Here is a 27,735-nt window from a genome sequence, read left to right on the forward strand (position 1 = left end):
CTTGAACTCCCGACCTCAAGTGATCCACTCGCCTCGGCCTCCCAAAGTGTTGGGATTACAGGCATGAGCCACCGTGCCCAGGCTTTTCTATCATTCTCTCTGCAAGATGGGACTGGGAGGACAAACGGCAAAAGCTGGTATCAGGGCTTATAGCTGGCCTTGGGCTAGGGAAGGATGAGGGGCAACATTTTCATAGTAATAAATATCATTTTCATGATAGCTCCCACTTCTTAAGGACCTATCAGTGGTTTTTAAACTGCCCTGCAGAGTTCTAGGATTCCACGGACGGTCTCAGGAGCTGCAGTGAATAGAGGGGGGACCAGCAGTTCACGTTCAGGGCTGCCTCCTCTGCTTCAAGCAGACCAGTTTTGCTTTTACCTAATATATTGATCCTCTACATAACATTTTATTTGAAAAGTAGTATATCTGTTAAAAATGTTTGAACATGTCTACAGAAGTATTGGATCAAATTGATAATATAAACAAATACATGTTTGTCCAGGTTTCTTCCTTTCCAAGCTTAGGAAAAGCAGATATGGGGAACAAGAGGCAGTCCCCAGTCAATATTCAGTGTGATTTTTGTAATGTTACAATAGTAGGAACAATTAGGCAGTTCCTCCCTTCATTCTTCCACTTGTGCTATGCAGCAAGCCGCAAAAGCAATATCCAGTGAATGAGAACACTTGGGTATTGCAAGCCGGGAGTACTCAGCAGGCATATATACCACCAAAAGAAAGTGGGGGTTCCCATGCCCAGAAGATGAGCTGATGACCCCCTTAGCTTGGTGGTATGTCCTACCTCTCCTCTGTAACCACAGGAAGCAGAACACAATACACAGATAAGCACTCACAGACAGAGAGACAGGCAGATTAGCAGGTAACTAAAAATGTAAACCTAAGGACACAACCAAGAATCACTACACATTTGAGGAAAACTGCAGAGGCGTTCCAGAAGGAGAGAATGGTGGGAATGGATAGAGAGGGAGTATACAAAGAATAACAGAATAAAATCTCTTTTTTTCATTTTTTTTGAGACGGAGTCTTACTTGTCGCCCAGGCTGGAGTGCAGTGGCACGATCTCGGCTTACTGCAACCTCCACCTTTTGGGTTCAAGCCATTCTCCTGCCCCGCTCCCCAGTAGCTGGGATTACAGGCGCACACCACCATGCCCAACTAATTTTTGTATTTTTAGTAGAGATGGGGTTTCACCGTGTTGGCCAGGCTGGTCTCAAGCTCCTGACCTCATGATCCGCCCGCCTCGGCCTCCCAAAGTGCTGGGATTACAGGCGGAAGCCACCACACCCAGCCTTAAAATATCTTATTATCAATCGAAGAAATAAAACTGCCAGTGAAAGGGCCCATGAGCTATTTAAAATAAATACAAACACAAACTGAAAGACTCCAGATCATACCTTGACAGTTCATGTAAAGTTTCAGAAAACTAAAGAGGAAGATCTTAATACTTCTGAAAAGAAAACAAAGCAAAACAAAACTGGATTACTTAACAAAGGAATGGAGGCTTTTAAGATAATCTAACAATATTCTCCAAGTATAAAATGAGACAATTTTTAGATATGCCATCATTTAAAGAAAACAAGTAAATAGGCTTATAGGATCCTAACAACCTTAGGAGTGTAACATAGAGAAAACAGAAGTGTTATTTAAACCCAAACTGACCATAGTAACATCTGAATTCCAAAGATGGTGGTTGTGACAAAATTCACATCAATGAGGAAATCAATCTTTATTCTGATCCTCTCTTCTCAGGGCCTGGGAAATGGAGAAAGGAAAGTCTAAAATTATGAAGCCTCTGCTGGTTCCCCTGGGCTGCTGAAGGAAAGACCTGGACTACATTACCCCGCGTTTCAACATATTAATGAGTTTTTGAAGGTTAGCCTTCAGTTAGTAGAGGAGAGACAAGTCATTCTGCATAATAAATTGAGATGGATGACCTTAGGGAAGGCTGGAGGATGAGAGGTGTGGAGTGAGATGGGCTTGCATATCACGGCTGGAGCCTGAACCTGTAGAAAACAGTGGCTTGGAAGGAGGTGTTCCCTTCAGATGGGGTGGCTGACGGGCTCTTTATTTTCAAAACATCATTTAACTTTTTACTGTGAACAAACTTTAAGTTCATGAAGAAGATGCAAAAATAGTATAGTGGGTTTCCATACACCCTGCACATAGCTTCCTTAAATGTTTAACATGTTACATAATCATAGTACTATTATTAGAACCAGGAAATCCACACTGGTATAATATTACTTATTATACTGTAAGCCCTTATTTGAATTTTGTCAGTTTTTCCTTCAGTGTCCTTTTTCTGTTCCAGCATCCTAAACAGAATCCCACATTGTATTTAGTTGTTATTTATTCTCAGTCTCCTGTTGACTGTAAGTTTCTTAGTCTTTCCTGCACTTTCACGACCTTGATACTTCTGAAGAGTACTGATCAATTATTTTGTTGAATGTCCCTCAGATTGTATTTTCTTTTCTTTTCTTTATTTTTTAGAGACAGGGTCTTGCTCTGTCACCCAGGATGGGTGCAGTGGTGTGATTATAGCTCATTGTAATCTCGAACTGCTGGGTTCAAATGATCCTCCCACTTCAGCCTCCTGAGTAGCTGGGACTACAGGAATGCGCCATCACGCCCTGCTAATTATTTTTATTTTTAGTACAGATGAGGTCTTGCCACATTACCCAGGTTGGTCTCGACCTCAAGCGATCCTCCTGCCTCAGCCTCCCAAAGTACTGGGATTACAGGCATGCACAACCGTGCCCGACAAGTTTTCTTCTGAGTGGACTGAGGTGATGCATTTTTTACAAGAATGTCACACAAATGATACTGCGTCCTCACGTAATATGATGTGTGTATCACGTAATGTGATTCATGATTGTTGTACTACTAGTGATGTTGACCTACCACTTGATTAAGGGGGTTTTTGCTGAGTTTCTCCACTGTAATATTTTTCTCTGGATAGTTAATAAATGTCTGGAGAAAATGCTTTGAGACTATGCAGTCTGTTTCAACTCAAACTTTCGCTCACAGATTTTAGCATCCATCTATATATCCTTTCTGCTACAATTATCATTGTGATGTCTGCCTAGTGGTCATTTTCTATTTCTCTCTATTCTTCTACCATTATTAGTTGGATTTTTTTCTGTGGTGGCCAGGTCTGGGCAAACCTGCTCCCCAAGTCCAAGGAAGCTGAGAGGCCAAAGAAAGATGCTAACAAATCCATTTTCTTCTTAGAAACATTTAATAAAACATCCAGTTTCTTAGAAACATTAAATGAACAGAAGCCATGTCTCTGTCTCAGATGGGCACAAGATGAGATGGTGGGTCCCCATGCCATTACCCCCAAGACCCAGGTCTTATATACCATAAAGGAGGGGTAGTTCAGAAAGGATGTGTAGGATAATTGAAGTATGATAACATCAAGGTTGTTTAGCCTAAGGTCAGGATTAAAGTGCCTGCTCTTGCAGAAAAAACAACAGATAAACTAGAAATCTTAGAGGCCTTCCCAGAGCAGGGGTTAATCAGAAGCCAACGTGGCAGAGCATCATCCAAGATGGAGTTGCTTTGGCCACCACAGAATTCTACTTAAAGGAAGAGTTGTCCCTTCTCCCCCACTTCTTTATTTAATCAATTACTTCAATATATGGTCACAGGAATATTTATTTTACCATGTGGGTTATAATCCACTATGGTCAATATGGTTATTATTTAGCTTGTTGTTCAAATTGTTCCAGCTTTGGTCTTTTGGAGATTCTTTAGGTTGATGCCTGTGTACCTCTGACAAATCTTACTTTATTTTAAAGCATTTCCTTACTTTCTGGCACCACAAGATATTACAGGCTCATTTTGTAATTTCCCTGACCTGCCTGGGACCAACAACTTCTTGAAGGAACCCTGGTTCCTTTTATTTAAGAATGGTATTTAAAAATCAAATCTGGGTACTAGGCATGCTCACTATTACTGGAGTATCATTGCTTTTAGGTTCTATGACTGGGCATATCTGCATGTATACTAACCTGTTAGTATACACTGACCTGTGTACATACCCCTGTGTGTATACACTTCTATATTTCTGTATAAGTACTAAAAATGATGAGTTGACAGGTACAGTAGCTCATGCCTATAATCCCAGAATTTTGGGAGGCTGAAGTGGGAGGATCTCTCAAGGCCAAGAGTTTGAGAACAGCGTGGGTACATAGCAAGGCCCTGTCTCTAGAAAAAAATACAAAAAATTCACCTGGCATGGTGGCATGCACCTGTGGTCCCAGCTACTTGGGAGGCTGAGGTGGGAGGCTCGCTTGAGCCCAGTAATTTGAGATTGCAGTGAGCTATCATCATGCCACTACACTCCAGCCTGGGTGACAGAGTGAGACTCTGTCTCTAAAATAATAAAAATCATGATTTCATACGAATACATTAGATTCCTATTCAATATCAGAATGTTCATTTCATCTGAAGGACTTTTAAAGACAGGTGTGTCCAAAGTTAAATGTCTGGTTTATGTGAAAGTACCCTTTCCATCACTACAGCCTTTTAATTGTGACCAATATACACACAAATGGCTTGTGTGTATGTCAAGGAAAAGGGGTCCCTGTCCATGGCTAGAGCAATATAATGCAGAATAAGAATATGAGATTGTGAGATGACTTATAAATTACACTAGCTGAGCAAAGCAAAAGGTCTGAACCAAAGGTAAATAGGAAAACGTAAGGCCCCCATAAGGGACAGACAGCATATGTTCTGCCATTTCTACTTTCTGTACCAATGGCAGATATCAACAAATGACCACCACACACTGACTGACTAAGCAAAAACATGGCTCCAAATTTTCAGACATGCATTTCAGACAGCCACTACTAAGCAACTGGAATTCACACTGTAGATGACTCCTATCCCTAGGTTAAACAAATGAACAGCTCATGTAAACCATATTAGCTGGGAGAGGAGGGAGAACATTATCCGTCATTAGATTTTTGCACAAATTACAGAAAAAGCCTGACACAACATGGTCAATGATGTTCAAAAATTCAATGACATGAGGCCAGTTCCTAGGGTTTGGCTCATGATACAAGGTTTCATATCACCTGGTGGCCAGTTCTTCATTTTAGTTTAGATATCAGTGGGACAGACTGTTAACCATGTGCGTAGCTGAGATTTCCAGGTCAGCATAGTGACTCCAGGCATCTTCCAATTGAATGGGACTTGTTTCTATGACCGATCCTAAGAGAATGGAATGGATAACATTGTGGACACAGGACCCACCCTCCATATTCCTACTTACTAAGATGGAGTTGCTGCTGTTTCTCTCCCCTCTGGGATTCTCTCTACCTTCCATGTCAAGCCTCTCCTGTGCAAATTTAGCTCACCCCAATTGAAGAAATATGTTGAGTAAAGAATGGCAGCCAATCGCCAGTCAGGTTGTATATGAGTTTACATGATGGTGACGGTTTCTTATACCTGGTAAGAATAACCAGCAGAAAGCTGTGGCATGAGCTAATGGGAAATAAGAGGGACAACTATGATGGAAAAATGATGAGGACAATAGAGGAGGTAGGTACTCTGGCAGAGGGACTGCAGAATAATGCTTACCCTTGGGCCTGTGAGTAGAAAGTCCCAAAAGAAAAGAGGGTAAGTTGAATGCAGTGTAGAAAATCTGGCTTTGTCAAATCAAATAGAATTCATACGGAAAAATGCTCACAATACAGTGTTCACTAAAAGTAATGTGGCCAAAAAACCCTGTGAATATAGTTTGGTCCCTAAGTGTATGAGTGTGTGTTTTCTTTAAATGTGTTACATGCCTACTACAGTAAGACGGCAAGGACAGGGCGGAGAACAGGAATGAATGGACATGGTTTCTGCCCCCATAAGGCTTACAGTTTAATACAACAGATAGCTTTGAAAGTAAACAAATGTTAAGAGTGATTATATCATTGGCTATCACATTAGGGATGAGTTTATTTTCTTTATAAATTGTATTTTCCATGTTTTCTACAAGAATGATGTATGCCTTTTATAGTGAGAGAAAAGCAACACATCTTATATTTTAAATGAACAAACATTACAAAAAATAAAACAAAACAAAGAAGACCAGGCTACAGGTATCAATTCACATTCATCAGGCTTATAATAACAGCTTTCTTTACAAAACAGAACACCAATTTTATGTATTCAGCTATGTCAAGGTCTTACAATAGTAGCTGAAATTATACAAACAGGGTTAAAAAATCAATCTTTGCTCACAAGGGAGATTAAATTATTGTTTGTGTGGTGTTTGTGGCACAAGGAGGTGAGAGGATAGTTAGCATCAGATAAAAATATTATATTTCTTTGATTAATAAGAGCTAACTAGATGTGTTTATATTTTATCAACATGCAATTTAACTTGATGTAGCGTAACATTTTCTATCCTCTGACTTGCAAAATGTTTCCATTCTTGGATGAAGATTTAGGAGATACTCTAATACACTTTATCAGCATCACACTGCCAAAGCATCTCTTAGAGTAATAAAACTTGAAGAATGTTTATTATTACCTATGCTATGTCAACTTCCTAACTTCAATGCCAGAAAAAGCTTGTCTTACATTTTAAAAGTAGAGTAATGGAATATTAATAATAGCAACTACGCTTAATGAGTATTTACTTTGTGCCAGACATTTTACATTGATCACTTCACTAGATCATTCACAACAAAAAAGAATCACAGATCCACAATCTCTTATCTAAAACTCTGGGGACTGGATGTGTTTTGGAAATGAGAGGTTTTTGGAATTCAGGAAGAAATTGGAATCCTTTCGAATACAGTACATAAATTGCATATATTTTGTAACATTCCAAATGGGTACAGGATAGTACTATGTAATGAAACACATTAATCTTACTATTTCTGCAAATAAATGTATGAAAATTCACACTAAATGAAACAAAACCATAAGTAATATTACAATTTACTTACAAAAATATATTAGTAAATTTATTGGTAAATAACATTTTTACATAAATAAGTTTCTTGGTGTATGAAATAGGAAGATAAATATAGACCACACATACTATAAGCTTTTAATGTGTTTTGTCACTTGTGAAAAAGCTTCTTATTTCTAAAGAAATTTTAAGTAAAATTTAAAACTTATACTGATGAAAACTAACCCATATCACATATACATGCAATGAATGTTCATTACCTCTGACTGCCTGAGAATCTTGGAGAAGAGGTTGTTCCAGTATTACCATGTCTATGAAACCAGGTTGGAGCTGGACATCTGATGAGCCAGAAACAGGATTGTCAAGAGATGAAGCGGCATTACCACAGAGAGCTTTATTAAATACTTTCCCAGTTTCACCTGCCTCCTTAACACTGGTTTCTGTCTAAGCAGTTTCTCTTTAATTGACTAAATTGTCATCAGCTCTTGCTCACTGATAAATGTACATTGTTCAAGGCCAGCAATTAATCAGTCACACATTTTCACCATATGATCTATGGAAATTTTTTTCACCCAAATGCATAATGTCATCATCATGACTACTACCACCTTCATATTGATCTGCATTTAATATCATCTCAGCAATTTCCCCATCACTCTTAGGGTGCACTATGGGTTCATCATTATCAATATTAACAATTTCTTCAATGTCAGCTTCTTCTAACTTATTTACACTTTTGGCTGATAAACTTTTGGCAAAGGTAATGAGTTATGCTACCATTGTCTTCTCATTAGAGTCATGAAATCCTTCAAAATCTTCATCAGCTAGGTCATTTTCAAACATCATTGTAGCCTAAAGTCTGTGCCAACCATTTGTTAATGTTGACTTATCAACATCATTCCAAGCATTAGCAACTGTGTAGATGGCATCCTTAAGACTAAATTCTTTAAGGAAGTCCTGGATTTTCAGGCCTCTGTTAACTGAAGCAAGCATACTTTAAAAAAAAAAAAAGTGTTTATACTTGCTCTTCACAGAGTGTAGAATTCCTTGGTCACAAGGCTGTATTACAGACATCACACTGGGGGAAAAGTCAATGCCAAAAGCATTGCTCTTCACAAGATGTGCAGGAGGGGGATATGCAGAACCGTTATCTAGAAACAATAAAATTTTGCAATTGTCTTCTGGTCCAGTTTGCAATGAGCTCATGCTGCTGGCACAAAGTGCCTATCAAACCAGTTGGAAAAGATTTTCCATTACTGATGCTTTCTTGTGTGCATAATAATGTACAGGTAAATTATGCATACCTTTTAAACACCATGGATATAGGCTATTTCCGATCACTGCCAATTTTATCTTGTGTGTGCCTGCAGCATGAGCACACCCAAGAACAGTTAACTTTTGCTTGTTATCTTTGACATCTGTTGTTGCTCTTTTGTTAGCCATTGTTGAGGTTTTTCTAGGAACACAGCACCAGTACAGAGCTGTCTCATCAGCATTGTAAATCTGTTCAGGGCTAAGATTTTCATGAGATATTATCTTAGCAAATTCATCAATGTAATTTTCAGTAGCTTCATCATCAGGAGAAGCTTTTTCACCAAGATTTTAAGATACTTGATTCCATGACACTTTTTAAATTTCTGCAGCCAGCCTTCTGAATATTCACACTCTCCTTCAACATTCAGTTCTTCATGGTATATTCTAGCTTGTTTCATGACCAACAAACCAGTCAGTGGTATATCTTTACTTCTTTGTTGTCGAATTCATTCACTCAACACAGGGTCAAGGTCTTCATTTTTGGCTCTATGCGTTATTTTTCTAATTTTCATTAGTTCCTGGTTATCACTGTCACTATAAAATTTCAACACCTTGTCTGTTTCTTTAAGTCATATATCGTGGTGGTTCCCATACCATATTCTTCAGTAAGACACCTCACGAACATACGAACATCAAGTTTCTGCAATAACTCCACTTTCTGAGATACTGATAAAGACAGATGCTTCCTTTTCTTCTTCTCACTGTTACCCGTAGGTATATCTTTAGCTCTTTTCGACATTTTCCATGGAATTAATCCCCAAGTCAGAAAATGTCAGCAAATAGAGGCATGTGTGACTTATGGATACAAGTGCTGAGACAATAGAGGCCTCATATTTGTTTACAGTAGGTTTTTTTTGAGCATATAATCCTGGTGCCAAACTTACAAAAACACTTTTGGGTTTCACAGTGTTTTTGTTTTTTGTCCTGTTTTGGAATTGCAGAGTAGAGACTGTAGACCTGCATTAAAAATATCATTTTAATGATGAAAAGACTGAGGCTCAGTTAGTATCTTGCTCAAGGTTATGCAGCTACTACTTGTCTTTTCTGCTTATATTTAGTCTCCTAATATTTGGTCACTTTAACAGACAGAAAAATGTTTGTTTTTCTGGTATTGTCTGCCAAGATGATTTGAGCTAGAATAGTTTTAGCACAGGAACCTGATACTCTTATTTGACTGACACAGTCAGTAGTTGAGCCCCAATGCTGAATAACATGGAGATGCTGTGGCAAGAGGTTAGAGTTCCTAAATTTATAGTTATTGAATATAGATTTTTCTTTTTGTACCAAATGATCTGTTTGGTACTTACTGCCTGTTACTTACTGCTTCACAATGAGCAATCAGGAAAAATGAAAGAGCTCACTGCAAATGTCCCAAACACTCCCACAAGTATTCCCTAAATATCCACTCATTTAAAAGGCTTTTTTGTTTGCTTGTTTCTAAACTGTTCTGAAAATTGTACATCCCAACTGTGACTCAGAATTGTTAATCAAGTTCAGAATTAAAATACATTTTATACATTCTAATAAAATGTTCTTTTAATTTAGAATTCAAAAAGAATTCATTAGCATTTTTAATAACTTTTAAGCTTCTGTGGTTTGAGCCTTATTTCATGCACTCTTTTATAAGTTCCTACTGGAAGGCCAGCTTTTCTTCCTCATTCTCATCTTCCCCATATTTAGATCTTCTTCATATATCTAACATGAACTGTTACAAATGCCTGAAGTTTACTGATTCACTCCCAAGTCTTTCTTTTTCTACTGGGTGTAACAGCAGTCCTTTTGGCTGGACTGTTATAAAAATGAGTAAAAGCACAGTTCTGTAAGACAAAATTCTAAACCCCCCAACTGACTGAATGAACCCCTCTGTTGGCCAAGGACCTGAAAAACTAGTTCAGGCCTTGATGGGAAGGGTGGTGGTTGGGCATACCTCATTGTACCCTCCTCCCTTTGGAATTCAGGCACAAGTGATCAGCGTTAACAATAAAACAGAGATCTTAACACTGGCAAAACAGACTCTTTGTAGCAATAAGATACCAAATTCTAACTTGACTCCAGTATAGCATCACATGACAGCAGGCCCTGAAAGAAACTGAAGTATTTTACCCCAAAATATATTTCTTTGACATATTTTGAAATGGCTCTGCAAAGCTGTCTCTTGTGGGGATAAGGATCCTATAGATAACCCTTTTTCTTTTCTAGATCTTTTCCTGATCCAGGAGAGACTAACTAAAGGTCTTACATAATACCTTTTCAGGTCCGATAAGAGATGTTTGCCATCTACTCTCTCTGAAGCCTGCTACTTGGAGGCTTTATCTGCTTAACAAGAACCTTGGTCTCCACAACCCCTTATTTTAACACAGACATTCCTTTCCACTGATTCCAGGTCTTTAGATAATAATTTAGCTCTTTCAACCTATTGCCAATTAGAAACCGTTTGAATCCACCTATGACCTGGAAGTTTCCCTGCACTGCCCACCGCCAATTCGAGTTGTTCTGCCTTTTCAGACTGAACCAATGGACACCTTACATGTATTGATAGTCTGCCTGTTAACTTCTGCCCCTCTAAAATGTATAAAATCAAGTTGTAACCCAACCACCTTGGGCACATGTTCTCAGGACCTCCTGAGACTGTGCCCCAGGCTTTGGTCACTCATATTAAGCTCATAATAAATCTCCTCAAATATTTTCCAGAATTTGACTTTTTTTCATTAACGGCTAGTATAATTCAGAAATGTTTCAATTCTAGTAAATAATTGGGTATTACGTGGAATACCTGGGTGACAAAAATTATCTGTACAATACCTGTGACATGCAATTTACTCATGTAAGAAACCTGCACATGTACCCCTTGAGCCTACAAGTTGGAAAGAAAAAAATTCTAGTAAATATGAGAAATGTATAACATTGAGACTATGTTATATAAAAATATATCATATGTAATATATATTATATAATTTTATATAATATATTGTTTCTATATTATATATTACATATTATTTATATAATATATATATTATAGATTATATATAATATACAAATATGTAATATATAACATAAATATTTTATATAATACACATGTATTATATAATTTATATTATATATTATATAACATATACTGTTATATATAATATATAACATATATAACACAACATATTATGTTATATATTATGTTATATATAATTTACATGTTATATATAATATATAATATATAATATATAATTTTACTCCTATAAACGCTTACATTTCTTTTAACTTTCTGACTCTGTAATCACACTTAGTTTAAAACACAAACACACTGTACAGCTGGATAAAATATTTTCCTCCCTTATATTCTTATTTTATCAACTTTTTTTAATTTTAAATTTTTTAAATTTTTTTTACTTTTAAAACTTTTTTGTTAAAAACTAAGATGTACATACATTGGCCTCTCCCTACAGAGGGTTAGGATCATCAATATCACTGTCTTCCACATTCACATTTTGTTCTACTGGAAGGTTTTCAGGGGCAATAACATACTTCAAACTATCTTCTATGATAACAATGCCTTCTTCTGGAATAACTCCTACAGGACCTGTTTGAGGCTGTTTTACAGCTAACCTTTTGTTTTTCTTTTTAACTGCGTTTTTCCTGAGACTAAAGCTAGTCAAGTTGACTCTGAAGAAAAATCACCACCACAGCTTACAGATTCCTTCACTAAGGAGGTAATGGGATCTCATAGCCTAATACATAGTGAATGATTAACAAAGAAATGCTTCTTTTTTTCTCACACATTAAATTTTCTTTTCTTCTCTTTTTTTTTGGGGGGGGGGGACAGGCTCTGGCTATGTTGCCAGGGTGGAGTGCAATGGTATGATGTTGGCTTACTGCAACCTTCACCTCCCAGGCTCAAACCATCCTCCCACCTCAGCCTCCGAAGTAGCTGGGACTACAGGAGGACACCACTACACCTGGCTAATTTTTGTACTTTTGGTAGAGACACGGCTTCGCCATGTTTTCCAGGCTGGTCTTGAACTCCTGGGCTCAAGGAATCTTACTACCTCAGCCTCCCAAAACATTGGGATTACAGGCATGAGCCACCAAGTCCAGCTAGGACACATTAAATTTTAAAAAATGTTTATCACAAATTCAAAAAGATCTTATAATAAAAAAACTCACCCTTTCACATCTCCAGGCCTGCTTTCCAGGGGCAACTATTCTTATAATTTGTTTTTAGTATTTCTGGCAATTACTATACCAAATACTGTATCTTTAAATGATACGCTCCTCCGAATGTTATTTCTTCATGTATCAATTATAGATATCTATGTACTTCCTACAGACAAGCACTTAGCTCTAGATAGTTACATATATTTTTTCCTGTACCAGTTACCTTTGCACACTGAAATGATATCCTTAAACTTCTACATCCTGTTGTCTCATTTCTTGATTTGCACTTTGTAAGATTCTGGTATTACAGACTAAGACTCAATCCTTCTTGTTTCTTCTCTTCCTACACTTTTCCTTCCTACCTCTGCTGAGCAAAACCTAGGCCTTAGAGAATATAATTCTAGCTCTTCTTTAGCATGTCATACAGGGCCCTTTATGATCTAGCCTCTGCCTACTTTTCTTATCTCCTGCCATTACCCACTTCAGCTAATGTTCACAGTCATGCTGAAGTAGGTAGTTTTTGGAATCTTTTGTGAACTCTTGTTCTTTTTATCATTGTCTCACAGCTTTCCATGGCCTGGAATGGCCTCCTCCTACAATTCACTGGCAAATCCCAATCACTTTCTTCAGCCTACATGCTACATTAAGAAATCTTCCCTAGTAGATGTCCCTTATTAAATCAAAAAGTATTTATTGAGTACTTGTTTTGTGCAAGGTACGGTTTTAGATGTGGGGGCTATAGAGGACCAATATAATAATGAGTTTGCATTCTAATGACTTAATAAACAGATTTAATAAATATTATACCTTACTACCATTATGAAACCTACTATGTGCCAGGATTATACTAAATAACTTACATAAGCTATTTTAATCCTCACAACAATTTTATGAGCCCTATGAGTGGCTGGGCTTGCACTCAATCTCAAGTCTGACTTCACAGCATTACCTTTAAGCTATGCACACTCTGCTCCCATTACTCCTTGTTCATTTCTATTACAGCATTTGTCATGTTTTGAAATACTTTGCATATGGATTTCCCCATATGAACCACAGGAGATAAAAAAATTATTTTCAGGATGGTGTAGAACCAGTGCCATTCTAGATGTATACGAAAGAAGTTAATACATTATATATAATGGCTGCCTAAAGGCTTAGGGATTAATTGTCTCTTGAAATCCCAGGTTGAGAAGGGCTGCTTTAGAAAAAGGCCTGTTAAGGGCCTCTCAAGGGTAGAGAAATCTGCCACTTAGTGGGTGACTGATAAATTTTTGTTAAACTTGTTATTTAAACCTTTGTAATTAATACATCCTCAAAAGTATTATTTTGGGATTGAAAAGTGAGTTGCTTCAGTCTTGCTTCTAGAAATGGCTTTGCAGTAGGAGTTAAGCACTTAGTATTTTCTTAAGAGAATTCCAGGGGTGTTGGATCCAAACTTTGGGAGGAGAAAGAATGCATGGACTCTAAAACCAGATCACCCAGATTCAAATTCCAGTCTCACTGTTTGTTATATAAATTGAAACAAGTTATTATTTAACATGTGCCAGATACTTTTATAAATACTTTACACTATTACCTGATTTAATCTTCAACATTTCTATTTAGTAGATACCTTTACTCTTTCCTTACTAGCTCCACGCCTCAGTTTCCTCTTCTATTAATAGGAGTTAACAACAAATTGCCTTACAGAGTTACTCTTAGGATTAAATGAGTATAAAGTGCTAAGAATACTACCAGGCATAAAGGAAGTTAGCTATTACTAACAGTAGAGACTGTGGCCAGGGCAGAAAATCACTTTGATGTAACTTAACTTACCAAATTTTTCATTTTATGTTAATATTCACTTCAAGGGCACAGATGGAATTCTTTGGAAAGGGTACTAAATCTTAAGCACTTCCCAATCAAGCTGGCTCTGCATCTCCCTAAGGGAAAAACCCACCAGCTGGTGCTGAAATGAAAAACGTAGGAAAAAATACCTCTAAAATCTGGTCACTTTTCTGCAACTCCTCTGCCATCTTCCAAGTCCACATTATCATTATCTTTTCCTGGAATCTCTTGCAACAGCATCCTCCTTGGCTGCCTCTAGTTTCTCCAGGAGATTAACCTTTTCAAAAGATAGACGCACATTGGATTGTACCATGCTCATGCTTAAAACCGGTTATCCAGTAAGCATTTCATAATACTCAAGTCAGTAACTTGGCTAAGACTCACAGGGTCTGGCCTCCGCCCATGCCTCCAGATTCACTCCCCCGACTCCTCCCCATGGTCTCTACCCAGCCACATAAGCCTTCATTCATTGTTCAACAAAGATTGATTTGCTTGTCTTGTGTTACAGTCATTGAGGATACATTAGTGACCAAACAAAACACAGTTCTTCTACTCACAGAACTTACATTTTATGGGGCAGGGGAAAAACAACAATTGCTAGTTGTAAAAAGTATAAAAATGAAATTGAACCTGCAAATAAAAAAAGAGTGCTCACTTGAGATACAGTAGTCAGGAAAGTCTTCTTTAAGAAGGTACTATTTTAGATGTAATCTAAAGGATAAAGGGAAGTGCCACGTGTTGAATGGCGAAGAGAGAATTCAGGAAGAGGGAATAACCCATGCAAAGGTTCATACATGCTGGAAAGAAGTTGTGTTTGAGGTATCCAGAGCAGATCACCTTACTGTACAGTTAGTGGGCAGTGAGGTTGGCTGACACCTGATTGTGCAGGGCCTGGGAGGCCATGGTAAAGATCAGAATTTTATTCCTTTTTCCCCCTCCTCTTTTTATTTTAGAAAATCTCAGTTATTTTAGAAAGTTGCAAGACTAGTACGATGTACACCATTATACCCTTCACCTAGATTCACCAATTACTATTATTTTGCCACATTTGCTTTCTCTATTTTATTTTTTTGCCATATCTTTTGAAAGTAAGCTGCAAACACTGTGACACTTTGCTAACTACTTTAGCAAGCGCCAGCGCCTTCCAAAAACAAAGGCATTCTTCCACTTAACCACAAATTCATTCTCACATGCAACCAATTTAAAACTGATTCATCTAATATGTAGTTCATATTTAAATTTCCCCAATTGTCCACAAATGTATTTCGCATTTTTTTTTAAATCTATAAACCAACTAAGATTCACAGATTTCATTTGGTTTCTTTTGACTCTCGACTAAAGCAATTTTCCACTTCGTTTTTTTCTTTTTCCTGTCATGACACTGACACTTCTGAAGAAGAGCCTAGGCCTTTTGTCTTTAGGCCTTTTGTCTTTAGAATGTTCTACATTGTTTTTTTCTGATTGTTTCCTCATGATTAGATTCATGTCAAACATTTCTAGTACAAATAGTATCAGGTGCTATTAGCGGTGCTAAGTATCTTCACTTGGTTAAGGTATGCCTAATAAATCCCTTCAGTGTAAAATTCTATTTTCCCTTTATAATAAATGATCTGTAGGGTGAAATTCTTTGAGATACTAACATCCTCTTCCCCGACAACCTTTCAGTTAATGTTTTGTTTTAGCATCTTGCATTCATTAGTTTTAACATTCATAAGCTTACCTACATCAATTTTGAGACTGGCAGTTGCACAATGGGGATGCAGCGAGGGAAGTGACCCTCCGGATCCCGGGATGCCGAGTCTTTTCAGATCCCGTAGGGACAGGACTGGGAAGTGGCTAGCCCGCCATTCCTCGGCCAGTCCTTGGGGAGTCGCAGGACTAAGTGCAGTGGCAGCGGCCTCACTTCGGGCCTTCGCCACATCTTTAGTGCCTCGAGGACAGAATCGGAGATCAGTGTCACAGTCAACAGCGTGGGACTTACGACAGCCGCGAGGAAGCGCACTACTAGTGCCCGACTAGCCGAGCTGCTAGGTAAACGAGACCGTCGGCACCCGGGCTTCCCACGCCTGCTTCCGCTCTTTGGCTGCCCGCTTTTCAAGACCCGCCCCCACATTGGAGAGCTTCTTCCGGGAGCCACTAGAAAGTCCGCAGCGCGAGCCGGCGGCGCTCCCTGGCGGAGCTCCGGACGCCACACCCACTCCCAGCGTTCAGTGCGGTGCCCTGGCCGCCATTGTTTGAATTTGAAAACGCTAACATCGCAGTGCTTCTCGCGGGTCCGGCTAACCAGGCGACGCTTGCAGGTGAGAAGGTGGCCCGGGGGAAGGTGTAGGGAAGGAGGTGGGTGACTACATATTTATGGGGCCTAAGGTGGGGAAACGGCTTTGGCAATGTGGACATGTTCCGACAGTGCTCGTACCCCCGTGGAGGTTACTGTCAGGAACTGGGTTGCGGAGTGATGGGAACACCGGGTACGCAGCGAGCATTGAGTCATACTATTTCGGTTAGGGTTTAAATCTCGCCTCCAGTGCTTATTAGTTGAGTGACGCAAGACAATTCATTTACTCTCTCTGTATCTTAGTTTTCTTATCGATTAAAAGGCGGCAATAAAGTATCGATTTCTTTCGGCTTTTGTGAAGATTAAATGGTAATGTGTAAAGTTGTTAGTGCTGGCACACAGTAGTTACTAAATGTTTGCAGTCATTAATGTTATTATTGTTGTTGCTTCTGTTGTTGAGAAACAGGCCTCTTTTGCCACAACTAGTTTTCTGAAGCTCTGAGGTGAGCAGTTTGCTCGGCAGGTAGGTAACACGGCCTTTTTGCGGGGGGAGCCGTGTGGTGGCCTCTGTGCACTTATTTCCAGACTACTCCTACTGGTGCTTGAGGCTTGCCCTTCTAGGGTTTTGCAGTGCCAGGCTGAAGAGTTCGTGGCACAGTGACTGCTGTTATTCCCCAGTTTAGAAGGCTTTCTCCATCTCGATTCACTTCCTGGTTCAGTGATGCCTGTCTGGCACAATTCTCTAATATTTTTTGCTAAAGTACTAGTTTACACAAGTTCATGCCTTATGGGTTAGGTAGTGTAACAGTGTATGTGTTTTATTACATGTCCAAGACTCCCGATTTTAAATTGTAAAATAACGTAAAATACTCATCAGTTAGTTGTGAAGACTTTTTGAGGCTGTGTGTTGTAGACCACATTTAGAAACCTCATTCAGTAACAGATTCTACTATTTTTCACTAAAGTCTCCAATTGCGAATTCTTATTGGAGAGAAGATAAATAAAGATGCAGTTTTCCAGTCAGAGCAGCCTTTTGAAATGAAAAATGAGGTCTTGAAGCCTGCTGTCACGAAATATAGTATTGCAGATTAGGACCGATTTTTTGGGGGGGGGAGGGGAGAAGAGTTTTTTCTTTATAACCATTATTTTAAGTCATTAGTCAGAGAGTCTTTATCCCTACATAAGTCACTGAATTTGTTGTAGGGGCTACAGAGTGGTATAAGATAAGGTTCTTGCCATCAAGAAGTTTCCAGTTTAGTTGGGTAGGCCATGTATAAGTAGTAGTCATATAAAATTGCAAGAAGTTACATCTCAACACTTTTAGAAATGCTAGGAAGTAGTTTGTTCATTGAAAAATGAGCATATGAACAAATACTTTATTATAACTGCTTTTCGTACACAGGAATATTCTTGAAACCACAGATGTTTTTTAGTTTTCTGGGCATTTCCATGAACTCTGTGTTTTGAAATGTCAAGCCGGTACTTTAACATTTTGCAAATGCTCCCCGCTCTGCACCCCTTTCCCCATGATCTAGATCGGTGCTTTCCTTAGTCCTTTTGCAATTTAGGGGAAAAAATCCAGCCACGTTCTGGTGATACGTTTAGGAATTTCAGCCTGATCAAGGAAAAAGATTGTCAACAAGGTGACAGGAATAAACAAGGACTTTGACAGAATTGTAGACAAAGGAAATCCCTCTCAGTATGGGATGTTTTCTAGACCAGGGTGAGGGGCCACCATCCAGAGGGGAAAGAGGGCAAGGGGGATGGGGAGTGGGGAGGAAAGAATCATAGAGGGGCTTACATGTCTAAGTGATGTTGCACAGTGGAGAGTCTCTAGATCATAGAACTCTCAAGGGCAGCAGCAGCTTGGGGGTCTTGATAATCCCAGGTTTTATGTGTCTGGCAAATGTTGGGTGCAGTTTCATGGGGCGTTCAAACCTGGCAGGCTCTAAATGGCTAAAAATATGCTTATTTTGGGCCATATTGAAAGTAAATGGATGCTTCAGAATTTGAGTTTGGCACCCCAGCAGGCTTTTTTTTTTTTTTTTTTTTTGAGACAGAGTCTTGCTCTGTTGTCAGGCTGGAGTGCAGTGGCACGATCTTGGCTCACTGCAACCTCTACCTCCTGGGTTCAAGTGATTCTCCTGCCTCACCCTCCTTAGTAGCTGGGACTTCAGGCGCACGCCACCACACCCGGCTAATTTTTTTGTATTTTTAGTAGAGATGGGGTTTCACCATGTTGGCCAGGATGGTCTCGATCTCCTGACCTTGTGATCCACCTGCCTTGGCCTCCCAAAGTGCTGGGATTACAGGCGTGAGCCTCTGCTCCCGGCCATAGGCTTTTTAATTTTTATTTTAAACATTTATGGTCTTTGATCCAGTGGGCGTTTGAGCTCAGATCCCTACCAGCTGTGAAGAAGTATACAATTTAGGGCCGTCATGCAAGGGCCATCTTTGGTTCATTTTGTATAATACCTGTGGGTTTTGCTCGTTACTACTTTCTTGAGCTAGGGACCTTAGTTTGGGAGTCACTGATCTGGATATTTTATAATCTTGTCAAAAAACAGCTCAGAGTCCTCCCCCTCTCTCTGGTATTGTATATCTAGTAGATTCTCAGTAAATATTAGAATGTTAGTATTTTTTAGTTAATGTTATCCTTAAGTTTACCTTTTAGTTTAGTGATTTTATGTTTAATTCAATTGTAATAGTTTACTGATGCATTATTCCTATTTAACTTAAAACCTGTGATGTGTCAGGTACTGTTTTGAATGTGTTTACATATATTATTTTACTTTTTACCTGAATTTGAAATTGAAAGTAATTTTTCAGATAGCTGAAGGTTTTTTTTTTTTTCCCCTTGGCAGAGTCTCTCTCTGTCGCCCAGGCTTGAGTGCAGTGGCGCGATCTCGACTCACTGTAACCTCCACATCTGGGGTTCAAGCAATTCTCTGCCTCAGCCTCTCGAGTAGCTGGGATTACAGGCACCCGGCACCACGGCTGGCTAATTATTTTGTACTTTTAGTAGAGATGGGGTTTCACCATCTTGGCTAGGCTGGTCTTGAACTCCTGGCCTTGTGATCCACCCCCACCCCCTTGGCCTCCCAAAGTGCTGGGATTACAGGCGTGAGCCACCACGCCAGGCCCAGATAACTGAGTTTTAACTTCTAAATGCTAAAAGAAAGTCTGTAAGTAACATTCTACAGGAGTCACTAAGTAGAGAACACAAGGTTATAATTTACTCTGTGATCTCCTTACTATTTGAGTTTTGAGAGGATTTCAGGGAGAGAGTAAACATTTTATACCATCTTTACAGATTACCTGTACTCATGAAACCTCTTTGAATGGATATTATATGAAAATAGTAGGCTGTGTTCAGTATTATTAGATTCAGAGTCTGTAAATATAATTTGATCTTTTGTCTTTCCTGTAGGCTATTGTGTTATAAATGAAGAAATGTAATGCTTTTCTTTTCTAAAATCTAGTTATTTGGAAGGAAGTAGTGGGCTAGACTTTTGAAAGTGTGGGTGGTTTATATGCTGACTTACTAATGTTATTAAAGAAGTTACTGTTATTCTTGCAGAATGGAATCTAATTTTAATCAAGAGGGAGTACCTCGACCATCTTATGTTTTTAGTGCTGACCCAGTTGCAAGGCCTTCAGAAATAAATTTTGATGGCATTAAGCTTGATCTGTCTCATGAATTTTCCTTAGTTGCTCCAAACACTGAGGTAAGTACAAGAAAAGTATTGTGTTGATTATCATGCCTCCTTCTAATGCAAGGGTTGGCAAACAATGGCCTATTTTTGTATTACCTGTTTTTGTACTTAGATACAAGCTAAGAATGGTTTTTATATTTTTAAATAGTGGAAGAAAAATCAAAATAGGAATAATATCACATAACAAAAATTATATGAATTTCAAACATCACTGTCCATAAATAAATTTTTATTGCATCACAATTGTACTTTTTGGTTTATTTATTTACTACATCCGTTGTGGCACTATCATGGCAGAGTTGAGTAGTTGTGACAGAGACTATAGGGTCTCTAGAACCTAAAATATTAGCTATCTAGCTTTTTACAGAGAAAATTTATTGACTCCTGGATTGACATGACGTTTTTGAGATTTGTCATGCATCATATATCGTAGTTTTTTCCTTTTTATTGCTAAGTAGTTGTCTGTTGTTCAGATATGCCACATTTCCATTTATCATTTGATGGACGTTTAGGTAGTTTACAGTTTGAGGCCATTATAAGTAATGCCACTCTGAACATTCTTGTGCAAGCCTTTTTGTGGACTTGCGTTTTCATTTTTCTTTGGTAAATACCTAGGAATACAAACTGTGTAAGTTTAACTTTATGAGTAACTACAAAACTGTTTTTCAAAGTGGCTGTTCCAGCACCAGCAATGTGTGTAGGTTCCAGTGCTTCTACCTCTTTGCCCACACTTGATAATGTAAATCTTTATTTCTAGTGGATGTGTAATGGTATCCTGTTTTGGTTTTAGTTTGCTCTAATGAGCACTCTTTCAAGTATTCTTGGCCATTTTTCTACTTTCTTTGTAAAGTGTCTCTTCAGGTCTTTTTCCCATTTAAATTAGGTTGTTTCATTAGTGTTGTGTGAGAAATCTTTGTGTATACAAATCCTTTGTCAGCTTAATAGTGTCTTGATCAGATGTTTTAAAATTTAAAGGCATTCAATTTAACATTTATTTTTCTTTTTTGGTGAATTTGTGTGTGTGTGTTCTCTTTAAGAAACTTATGCCTTCCCCGAAGTTTTTGTCTTACTTTTTCTAGAAATTTTATAGTTTTCATTTGAGTAGTTATATCTATGGTCCATTTTGAACAGCTTTTGTGTGCAGTTGATACAGGGACCCAGGTTAACTTTTTTCTTTTTTGTTTTAGCTTCCATACATTTTTTGAACTACATAAATAGTTATTTCAACATTATCTATTGAAAAGACTTTCCCCATTGTTTTGGTGCCTTTACAAATGACTGTATATATGTATCTGTTTCTGGATTTTATTCTCTTCCTTTGACCTATTTGTCCTTATTTCAACACAACACCATCTATTTCTGTAGGTTTATAATGATTCTTGAAATTAGGTAGTGTGAATTCTCCAATTTTGCTTTTCTTTTCTAGGAAAATTTTGGCTTTTGTAGGTTGTTTGCATATTCATAAATTTTAGAATCAGCTTACCAGTTTCTACAAGGCAGCATCTTGGGATTTTTGATTGAGTTTGCATTAAATCTGTGGATCAATTTGGAGAGAATTAACATCTTGACAATATTGAGTTTTAATCCATGAACATGGTATTCTTCATTTTATTTAGGTCTTTAATGTCTCAGCGGTATTTTTTACTTGTCAGTGTAGAGGCCTTTCATGTCTTTTGTCAAACATATTTATAACATTTTAGGTTATTTGATGCTATTGTAAATAATATTTTTAGTTGCTTTATTTAGGCATAATGAAAAACTGCATGTATTTCAAATATGCAGTTTGATAAGTTTTGACATATGCATACACTTGTGTAACTGTCACCAAAGTCAAGCTAATGAATATATCCATTACCCTCAAAAGTTTCCTTGAGGCTCCTTGTAAGTCCTCCCTCCCATCACACCTCCAAGTAACCTCTGATTAGCATTCTGTTAGTATACGTTAATTTTTTGTAGATTTGTTGGATTTTGTATGCATATGTTCATGTTGTTTCTAAATAAAGAAAATTTTGTTTCTTCCTTTCCAATTTGGATGACTTTTGTCTTTTCATTTCCTTTTTTTTCTTCCATTTTTCTTTTCCTTTTCTTTCCCCTTCTTTCCCCTCCCCTTCTTTCTTTCTTTCTCTTCTTCCCTTCCCTTTTACCTTTTTCCTTTCCTTTTCTCTTCCCTTTCTTTTTCTTTCCCTTACCCCTCCTTTTTTCTTCCCCCATTTCCTTTCCCCCCTCACGCCCAACTACACCAGCTAGAACCTTTAATACAGTGTTACTGGAAGTGGGGAAGCAGAAATCCTCTTATTACTCATTTTGCTACTTATCTTAGATTGAGTCTTTCCTGTTAAGTGTGTTGTTAGCTATAGATTTTTTGTAAGTGCCCTTTATCAGGATGAGGAAGTTTGCGTTCATTACACTCTGCTGAGATTTTTTATTACAAATGGACGTTGGATTTTGTCAAATGCTGTTTTTCCATCTGTAGAGATAAAAGTTTCTCTTCATTTATTCTTTTAATATGGTTAGTTGCCTGGATTGATTTTTGAATGTTAAACTGACTTTATAGTCCTAGGATAAACCATTCTTGGTCAGATATTATTATCCTGTTTTATATATTGGCTAGTATTTTGTGTGGGAAATTTTGTGTGGGAAATTTTGCGTATATCTTAATGTGCTATTTTGTTTTCTAATTTTTTTCTGAGGCTATCTTTGTCAGTTGTGTTATTCAGGTTATGTCAAACTCAAAATTAGTTAAGATATTTTCTCTTCCTGTATTTTCTTAAAGAGTTTATGTACAATTTGTGTGGGTTTTTTTTGAGTTGGAGTTTCGCTCTTGTTGCCCAGGCTGGAGTGCAGTGGAGCCATCTCGGCTTACCGCAATCTCAGCCTCCCAGGTTCAAGCGATTCTCCTGCCTCATCCTCCCGAGCAGCTGGGATTACTGGCATGCGCCACCATGCCTGGCTAATCCATGCCTGGCTAATTTTGTATTATTCGTTGAAATGGGGTTTCTCCATGTTGGTCAGGTTGGTCTGGAACTCCCGACCTCAGGTGATCCACCCGCCTCGGCCTACCAAAGCGTTGGGATTACAGGCATGAGTCACCGCTCCTGGGCTGATTATTTTCTTAAATGTTTGATAGACTTTACCGTTAAACTACTAGGGCCTGGATTTTTTTTGTGTGTCATTATTTAGTTTGAAAATGGATTCAGTTTGCTTAATAGAAATTGGGTTATTCAGATTTTCTAGTTATGTCTGTTTTGGTTAAGTTGCATTTGTCAAGTAGTTGTTTCCTTTTTTTTTTTTTTTTAAAGTTAAAACATTTCTTTAAAATTATATTTTCTATGCACGTTTCTTCCTCAGAAAAAGTAACAAGGAGAATGGTACATAGTAAAAAAATTCTGAATGCCTCATGGAATTGAGCATTTGAATAATAGAATATTCTAGTTACTTTTGATTTATTCTAGAGTTATATTTTCCAATGACTTAGGGCCTCATTAATTATATTAGGCTTTTGTGGAATAAAGGCTTTTTGTAAACTTCACGTATAAATACAGGAGATGGAGGAAATTGGATCTTTTTTGGTGTATTTTGTTTTTATTTAAATAGATTTGTTTTTTCTAACATGATTAAAAGCCGGATAGTGACTGCTTAGAAATTCTTTATGATCTTAGATTATTATGTAAAAATTAGCTATGTTAAGGAAAGATGGTCTCTGAAAAGCCATATCTTTCAAAAACAATATTGTTCTCCTTTATTTTTTAAGGCAAACAGTTTCGAATCTAAAGATTATCTCCAGGTTTGTCTTCGAATAAGACCATTTACACAGTCAGAAAAAGAACATGAGTCTGAGGTTTGTGTTGAATTTAATAGAATTTTAATATTTTACTTTCTTTTAAATTGGCAAAATACTAGTTTTTATTTATTGGGGGTATGTATTCTAGGGCTGTGTGCATATTCTGGATTCACAGACTGTTGTGCTGAAAGAGCCTCAATGCATCCTTGGTCGGTTAAGTGAGAAAAGCTCGGGGCAGATGGCCCAGAAATTCAGTTTTTCCAAGGTAAAACTGAAGTGTTTTTGTTTTTTGTTTTAAAGATAAAGAGACTTGGCTTAGGCTAAATTGCTATATAATTATATATAGTGAACTATACATTTTGTGCTTATGCAACTTAGATTTTAGGTTCTAGTATTTTTTCCTTAAAGATAAGACTCAAATCTCAGGTCTGGAAATATATAATTGGATGTAAACAGATCACTGTAGTGTTAAAATTATTATTAATATATTTTTAAGAAATATTCTTTTCAAAACTTAGGTGAATACTTGATTCCTTGGTATAGATTTCTATCTTGAAAACTTTCTGGTAGTAAAACTATCAAATGTATTTGTGGGAGTGGGAATGTGGCACCTGTTTTAAGAATGAATCTTTAAAATTTTTAAACAGTGTGTTGGGTTGGAACGTACTATTAATATTAACTTGAATTTTCTAAAAATAGTTTTTAAAAAATACTTGCTTAGGTTTTTGGCCCAGCAACTACACAGAAGGAATTCTTTCAGGGTTGCATTATGCAACCAGTAAAAGATCTCTTGAAAGGACAAAGTCGTCTGATTTTTACTTACGGGCTAACCAATTCAGGAAAAACATATACATTTCAAGGTAAATATTGTTTTATTTTGGTTGGAAAGGATAAGGAAGCAGTAATAATCACTCAGTATTTTTATAATACATACATGTAGTTATGTCGGTATTACCTAGTATGTGTTTGCTCTATTTTTAATAGTACTAGCATATTGATTATGTATTGCTGTTGGGTTTTTTTCTGGAGACAGTCTCACTCTGTCGCCCAGGCTGGCGTGCAGTGGTGTGATCTCGGCTCACTGCAACCTCTGCTTCCTGGGTTCAAACGACTCTCCTGCCTCAGCTACTGAGCTTCCCGAGTGGCTGGGACTACAGGCGTGCGCCACCAGTTTTTTATATTTTGCCAAGCCAATTTTTATATTTTTGTAGAAATGAGGGTTCACCATTTTGGGTAGGCTAGTCTCAAACTCCTGACCTCAGGTGATCTACCCACCTTGGTCTCCCAAGATGCTTGGATTGCAGGCAAGCGCCACCACGCCTGGCCTTGCTATTGGCTTTTAATTCAAATTTATTTAATTCATTTGCAAAAATACCCATTGATAGAGATTTAGATGATGATTAAAATCCGTAAAAAGTATTGATGCGATACAGAGAATTAAGCATAAATGACCAGGAAGAAATTTTATATTTCATTTTACCTTTATAGTTTGTGGTTATGGATGATTACAAATCTTAATATGGTTGCATTATCTGAATGTAAAATTTCAGGTTTACATCAGAATAATAGTCAATAAAATGTTGGTAATTACCTACAGTGAATAACAAAGTGATGGAAAACTGAGTAATCCTCACCTTCTAACATTTTCGTTTTAATTGTTGACTCTTGCCTATTGGTAGTATAAAAGGAGCTTTAATAAACAAGGAAAGTTTCCTCTTTCCTAGTAGACTGAGAAAGTGCAACACAAAAATTCCTTTTGCAGGCACAGAAGAAAATATGGGCATTCTGCCTCGAACTTTGAATGTATTATTTGATAGTCTTCAAGAAAGACTGTATACAAAGATGAACCTTAAACCACATAGATCCAGAGAGTACTTACGGTTATCATCAGAACAAGAGAAAGAAGAAATTGCTGGCAAAAGTGCATTGCTTCGGCAAATTAAAGAGGTATGAAAATATTTTAGTATGTAAAATATGTACAATTCCTGACTTCTTATAAACCCTTTAGATTGTTTCAACATATATTGGAATCTGTTTTGTGGTGTTAGTGTTTTTTATTATTTATTTTTTCGAGAAAAATAAAGCTTAAAGTTTGAAGACATCTTTTCTATTTGTACCAACAGCAAGAATGTTTAAACAATACAAATGTAAATGGTTCTGAAATCTTTTTTGATTGTTGTAGAGCCAGCATTGTGCTTTTTATGTAATGATTTTTTAAAATTCTGTTTTTTAATTGTGAAAGTAATATGTACCCAAAATTTAAAATAGGGAATGTGAGAAGTAAAAAGTAAAAGTTTCCTTTAATTTCATTCCTAAAGAAAAAATTATTAATAGATTGGAAAGCATCTTTTTTGGGCCTTTTCTCTCTCTGTATAAAATCCATACGCAGAGCTTTCTATCTGTATATACACAAACATATATATGATGTGTATATCTTCATACCTTTGTCTTTATATGTATGATACAGGTTTTTTTTTTTTTTTTAACAAAAAAGAGATCTTACTATGCTTACCATTCTGTGACTTGGTATTTCATTTAGCATATCCTAAAACTTTTCCAACCTTAAATCATGTACCTTTTATCTGTTATGTCTTTAACTTCTTTTTTTAAATTTTAAATCAGCTTTTAAAGCCAAGTCTCCATTGATGGCCATTTGTATTGTTTCTATGTTTTGCTATTTTGAACAGTGTTTCAGTGAAGAAACATTCCATTGCAAATACGTTTGGTGCTAATTTTCCCAAACTCAGGCCAAGATTGGATATTTAATAATGTCTGGTTTGATAGGTAAAAAATGGCTCACTTGAGCTTACTTTATATTTCTTTAATGGTAAATTAGGTGATTAGTACATCTTAGAATTTTTTCCTGTGATTTGTCACGTACATTCTTTGTCCATTTCTCTAGTATTGTATGACTTGTTTACTGATTTATTAAAATGTATTTAAAAAATGAATACATTATTATTGTATTACTGTATGGGTTGCAAATTTTCTGGCTTATTGCTTGTTTCTCCCCTGCCCCCATTGTGTTTTTCTTTTTTTTTTCTTCCTTTTTTTAGTTTTTAGAGACAAGATCTTCCTTTGTCCTCCAGGCTGGAGTATAGTGGTGTATGATCATAGCTCACTGCTGTCTTGAACTCCTGGACACAAGTGGTTCTCCTGCCTCAACCTCCTCTGAGTAGCTGGAACTACGGGGCATGCAACTGCTCCTGGCTCTTTTGATTTTTTTGTAGAAATGGAGTCTTGGTATGTTGCCTAGGCTGGACTTGAACTCTTGGCCTCAAGAGATCCCCCTCCCTTGGCCTTCCAAAGTGTTGAGATTACATGTTTGAGCTGCCAAGCCTGGCCCATTGTGTTTTTCAGTATTCATCTACTCAACAAATTTTATTCAGTCACCTATTTTTTTTCCAGGCAACATTTTCAGTTTTGAGGACAAATGGTACTGCCCTCATGGAGACTGACAATAAGTACATATGTAAAATACTGTGAGGAGGAATTATTTTATAGAAGGTGGTACCATATCAACTTTAAAAAATGAAGTTATACTGGTCTGTTTATTCCTCTTGTGCCTTCTGGATTTTGTAGTATATTTTCAGACATTATTCTATTCAAGGCTGTTAAAAACTACTAATTGTTTTTGTAAATATTTTTAACCTATTAATGTGAATTTTTCTTTTTTAAAACATTTAGAAACCAGGGTTTTAAGGCAGTAAAAAGTGTGTTACCAGTGGAGTTCAAAGTTGAGT

The 27,735-nt window shown here is 37.3% G+C and overlaps 2 protein-coding genes across 7 annotated transcripts in view; one reads left to right on the forward strand and one right to left on the reverse strand.

Moving 5' to 3' along the window:
- PANK1 (pantothenate kinase 1) overlaps positions 1–16,282 on the reverse strand; it is a 119,500-nt gene extending 103,218 nt beyond the window's left edge. Inside the window, exons 1-3 of one of the 4 annotated variants that reach the window (XM_050805742.1) lie at positions 15,945–16,282; positions 14,370–14,497; positions 7,194–9,204 (exon numbers count right to left, since the gene is read on the reverse strand). In XM_050805742.1, coding sequence (XP_050661699.1) covers positions 7,194–7,242 — 49 coding nt within the window. In that variant the 5' untranslated portion in view covers positions 7,243–9,204; positions 14,370–14,497; positions 15,945–16,282. Of the gene's footprint in view, positions 1–7,193; positions 9,205–14,369; positions 14,498–15,940 lie in introns of all 4 variants that reach the window. The other 3 variants (XM_050805741.1, XM_050805740.1, XM_050805744.1) reach the window with 3 other exon arrangements.
- Positions 16,283–16,317: 35 nt separating this feature from the next.
- The window catches only part of KIF20B (kinesin family member 20B), a 69,918-nt gene continuing 58,500 nt past the window's right edge, over positions 16,318–27,735 (forward strand). For all 3 annotated transcript variants that reach the window (XM_050805734.1, XM_050805735.1, XM_050805736.1), the window contains exons 1-6: positions 16,318–16,520; positions 20,076–20,223; positions 23,963–24,049; positions 24,141–24,257; positions 24,714–24,852; positions 25,755–25,939. In XM_050805734.1, the coding sequence (XP_050661691.1) occupies positions 20,077–20,223; positions 23,963–24,049; positions 24,141–24,257; positions 24,714–24,852; positions 25,755–25,939 (675 nt within the window). In that variant the 5' untranslated portion in view covers positions 16,318–16,520; position 20,076. The remainder of the gene's footprint in view (positions 16,521–20,075; positions 20,224–23,962; positions 24,050–24,140; positions 24,258–24,713; positions 24,853–25,754; positions 25,940–27,735) is intronic.

Source organism: Macaca thibetana, chromosome 9, assembly GCF_024542745.1.
Source record: "Macaca thibetana thibetana isolate TM-01 chromosome 9, ASM2454274v1, whole genome shotgun sequence".
In the NCBI taxonomy this organism is placed as follows: Eukaryota; Metazoa; Chordata; class Mammalia; order Primates; family Cercopithecidae; genus Macaca; species Macaca thibetana.